This window comes from Nematolebias whitei, chromosome 1, assembly GCF_014905685.2.
Source record: "Nematolebias whitei isolate Nwh7 chromosome 1, NemWhi1, whole genome shotgun sequence".
Classification (NCBI taxonomy): domain Eukaryota; kingdom Metazoa; phylum Chordata; class Actinopteri; order Cyprinodontiformes; family Rivulidae; genus Nematolebias; species Nematolebias whitei.
In genome coordinates, this window is record NC_056498.1 from 33,019,645 (window position 1) to 33,024,313 (window position 4,669).

Consider the following 4,669-nt stretch of genomic DNA (forward strand, 5'->3'; position numbering starts at 1 on the left):
GGGTTGGGAACCATTTTTTGGGGGGGAACCACTGCACTAAATGGTGCACAACACTCCCCCAATCTCCTCTCTTTTTATGTGTGTACTTGAGTTTCAGGTGAACAGTTCTGCTCGGTTCAACCCGTTCTGTGCCCCCCACCCCTTCCTGGGTCAGCTGAATGCTATTTATAAACCAGGCTCAGATAGCCACAGAAGACACACGTGGTCTGTTTAAAGACTAAAAAAATAAAAGTCCACAGTAACATTTCAGGAGTGGAGAAGCTGTGAGGGGGGGTTTCATTAAAAAAGGCAACTTTTAAAAATTTTGAAGAGAGCAGGAAAACAAAAAGAATCAAATTACACTCGATTCAAACATCAAGCGCTTTGTTTTTTTTAACCCAGAAAAGCGTATTTTAACTGGACGTTTCCAACCGAACACACAGTCCTCACTGGAGACTCTCCAAACCAGTTATAGCTTGACGTTCAGATCCACAGGATTTCAATAAGTTTACATTCACACGTCTGATGTGACCGAGTGACGCTCGGCTGAACGGACCTGTTGGTAAAAATACGCATCGTTTTCTCTCCTCTGGAGAATACTGCGAGCAGGAAAGGGATTTAAAAAAAAAAGTGCTGATGTTCAACTTTCTGCGTTAAAGAAGTTCAGGTTTTAAGAATGGCACAAAGAAAAAGAAAAACACAACCACTGCTCAAACCACAGTTTCTGTGGTGAGAAGTCCGTTTTTAAATTAAAAGGTTGAAGTCCAGGTTCTGGAGAAGACGTCTCCCCCGTTGAGTCCCCCTCTTTAGTTGTACTCGAACTTGAAGTGGAAGTTTCCGCCGGACTCGAAGGGGTTGAAGTGGAACGGCCACGCCCGCTGCCCTCCGCCGCCGCCCTGCTGGTTCTCCGGGTCCAGAGGATCTTCGCCTTCGTCGAACTTCTGCCTCATTTCTGGTGGAGGAACAGTCAGAGGGACGTGAGACGTTTGTCCCTACCAAGACATCTTTTTAACTCTCGTTTTCAGAGGTCGTCTGGAGGGGGGTGGGCAACAGCTGGTTTCCAGAGGGCCAAATCGAGATATTTAAAACAAAGGGCCGCAGAGTGAATTAAAAAGATGTTTTTTAAGGTAATCTGGAAGACGTTTTCTTGCCGTAACACAGTTAGCATACGTCTCCCCAACACTCTTTAGGAAGAGAAGGCACTTTCTGTAAACTGGCTCTTGTGGCGGGCGATATATGCGTTAGCTTAAATATGAAAAAAAAGTTATAGGTTTGTTTCATGGAGTCTTTAAGGTTCAGTTTACCGTATTTTCCGCCGTATAAGTCGCGTCAGTCCAAAAATGTCAAATAAATTGGAAAAAAACCATAAATAAGTTGCATCTATTACACATCACCACTGACCACTCGGAAATGTGGACCAGTGTTGTGCCAAAAATCAATTGGCTGCAAAAAGGTGGTCGCGGAATCGTACACGGGAGGACTTTAACAAGAATATAGCGAGATTAACACTTAAAAACAATTATTTGTTTGCTCAAAATTATAGTAAAGGTGTGTCTCAGTCTAACTTTTCGTTAATAAATGTACTTTGACGGTCAAATCAGCTGCATTTCACCTGGTTGGTGTGTGGAAATGCAGCTGATTTGACGTTTGCTCCAGGAGTTCCAGAGCGAGACGCAGGTGTCTTGTATGGCAAGCCAAGAGTTTCATTAATAACCACTTTTACCTATTAATGAGACACATGGCTTGCCATATTAGTCGAGGGCCCTCTAGCGGCTGAAAATGGTCATGTTTCATATTTTTCATGTCAACGTATGAAATTGTCAGATCTCAGCCAAAAATTGGGTTATTAATATGGGGAAAAAAAACCATCTACAGTATTTTTCGCTGTATAAGTCGCAGCTTTTTTACATAATTTACATGCCCTGCGACTTATAGGCCTAAGCGACATATTTATGGATTTTTTTCCCCATGTTTATAAACCATTTTTTGGCTGAGATACGACCGTTTTCATTCATTCGGACTGAAACAAAATTGAGCAGTACCACTTTCAGCCACTTGATGGCAGCAGAGTAGTAGTAGCAGTAAGGCATGCCATTGTGTCATGTAATAGGTAAACATGGCTATAATGACAAATTCAAAAAAGTTCAAGACAAAACAACTGGACTTTATTATACCTTACTTTATACTTTGTTTTTTTCTTGAACTTTTTTGAATTTACCATGTCCTGGAAGACTGAGAATCTTCATCAGCTATTAATGACTCAATCAGCTTGCCATAATATCCCCACCTTCATTCTGCTCGCTGCTTGGAACCGTCAAACCAGCTGCACCAGCCCGGCGAAATGCAGTTGATTTGACCATTAAAGTGCATTTATTAAGTAAACGTTAGACTGAGACACGCCATTAATATAATTTCAAACAAACAAATAATTGTTTTTAAATGTTAATCTTGTTAAATTCTCATTAAAGTCCTCAACACCTGCCCACATTTCCAGGTTGTCTGTGGTGACTCATAATAGATGCGACGTATACGGCGAAACTACATATTTATGGATTTTTCCACTTTATTAGACAAATGTGGACTGATGCGACTTACAGGGCGGAGCGACATGTACGGCGGAAAGTACGGTATATTAGTTGCATGACTTGCAAATTTATGCAAAAATGTGCGACTTATGTTGCGAAAAATACGGTAGTTCTGGAAACATGATTAAAAAAATAAAAGAAGAAGGTTTTGGTCAATCTTAAACCAAATGTTTTTCAAAGTTTTTGTCCAAGATGTTTAGAACTTCCTTAAATTTCACTGATAAAAATGTAAATTTTAATTAACTTATTTAAAAAGTTGTTTTCTGCTAAGGCCAGAAGGAGATTGTCCCAAGAGCCACTTTCAGCCCTCTGGCCACATGTTGCCCACATTTGATTTAAACGTGTTTGTGCTTGCCACACAAACCTTTAATATTCAACGTTCTACTCTGATGTTTCTGTTCAGGTCTGGAGAAGTGCTAAGTCTAGAAAATATCGTGAAAATGTTCCTGACCTGGGTCGGTGAGGACCTCTTTAGCGGACGCGATGTCGATGAATTTCTTTTCCGCTTCCTTTTTATCGGCTTCCGACTGGAAGTTGTCTGGGTGCCACTGCTGCGCCAGCTTCCTGTACGCCTTGATGATTTCCTGCTTGTTGGCGTTCCTGAGGACGAGCGGGAAAGATGTCGCGTCTTACACAAGCGTCGCAGCGAAACGCTCAGTCAGGAGGACGTAAAGGTCGAACAGAACGAACCCGTCTGGACCGGTTACCTGGCGACGCCGAGGATCTTGTAGTAGTCCCTTTTCCGGGAGATTTTGAGCAGCTTCTGCGCTCGCTCCAGCCCCTCTCTGATGGAGCTGCTGTCGCCGTCAAACTCCCTCGCCTCCTGGTAGTCCTCCACAGCTGCGGCGCCACAAAGTGAAATGGTTTAAGAACACGTGCCGCAACGTGTCTCACAAGGAAGGGAAGCCTCGCATCAATTAGATGCAGGCAGCCCTCTAATGAATTTACAGTTTGCTTACAACAGCTCCTTAACGACAGGGCAGCACTCTGCAAACAGGAAGTTTAACACAAACTAGAGGAATGCTTATAGCAGAAGAACTTGCAGAGAAACAGCTGAAATTAGCTAAAAAAAAAATGCTGAAATGTAGCTGAAATGGTAGAATAATTCTAAATTAGCAGAAGAAAGCAGAAAGAACATGTTTGCCCAATTAGGGTTAAAGAAGCAGAAACGAGCACAAAAAGTGGAAATTATCTGGGGAAAAAAAAGCTAAAATTAGCATAAAAACAGCTAAATAGTAGCTGAAATATCAGAAAAAGCTAAAACTAGCAAAAAAAAAATGAAAGGAGCATAAGCTGAAATTAGCATAAGGCTGAAAATAGCAGAAATTACTAGGGATGCACCGATCCACGTTTTTACTTCCGATCCCGATACCTAAATCTGAATATCATCCGATACCGATCCAGTTCCGATGTCATCATCGTTATTGATTTTACACGAGGCTGTAATAATCTCCTCTCAAGTACAATTTGTACAAATATATGCATGCATGTTTAAAAAAGGCAACTTGAGTTAAGTTTTATTAATGTTGGATAAGTTTCAAAGTTAGAATTAAATTCTAACGCAAAACTTTTTTTTAAATTCCTACTTTAAAGTGGATATTAAAGTGATTAATTTAAGTTGTTTAGTTATTTTATTTTTATTTTTTTAAATAAGAGGCAGATATAAGAATTTTTTTCTTCTTTCTGGACTCTTTTCATTCAACGTTTTCTTTTTGATGATTTTGTTTTGTTTATTTTGTTTCTTTGAATGAATAAATTAATTAAATAAAATATTAGATGGCTTCAAACATCTGCTAAGTTCATGGCATAAACCAACACTGACATGTTCCTGTTTTTAGTATTTTACACTGATTTATAATGTAGCTGTTTTTGTTTCTTTTTTTATTTATATATATATATAATTTTCTTGTATTTTTCAAATCATATGTTTTTTTATGATTGTCTACTGTTGTACTGATAAATATCTCCTGGAGGGTAAACTATATCTTGGCTGCAAGTACCAAACTGAGAAATCCATTGTTTTCTACAACTGATAGCAGTTGGTCATTAATTATGATGAAGTTTAGCAACTTCTCGGTAAACATTCGAGCTCCAGGGCTTCAGCG

At 39.8% G+C, this 4,669-nt stretch overlaps 1 protein-coding gene across 1 annotated transcript in view; it reads right to left on the reverse strand.

Annotated features, from left to right (window-relative positions):
- Nucleotides 1-468: 468 nt before the first annotated feature.
- dnajc3b (DnaJ (Hsp40) homolog, subfamily C, member 3b) overlaps nucleotides 469-4,669 on the reverse strand; it is a gene marked incomplete in the record, with an annotated part of 20,229 nt that continues 16,028 nt past the window's right edge. The window contains 3 exon segments of the mRNA XM_037683739.1: nucleotides 469-931; nucleotides 3,016-3,164; nucleotides 3,272-3,404. Of these exon segments, the coding sequence (XP_037539667.1) occupies nucleotides 786-931; nucleotides 3,016-3,164; nucleotides 3,272-3,404 (428 nt within the window).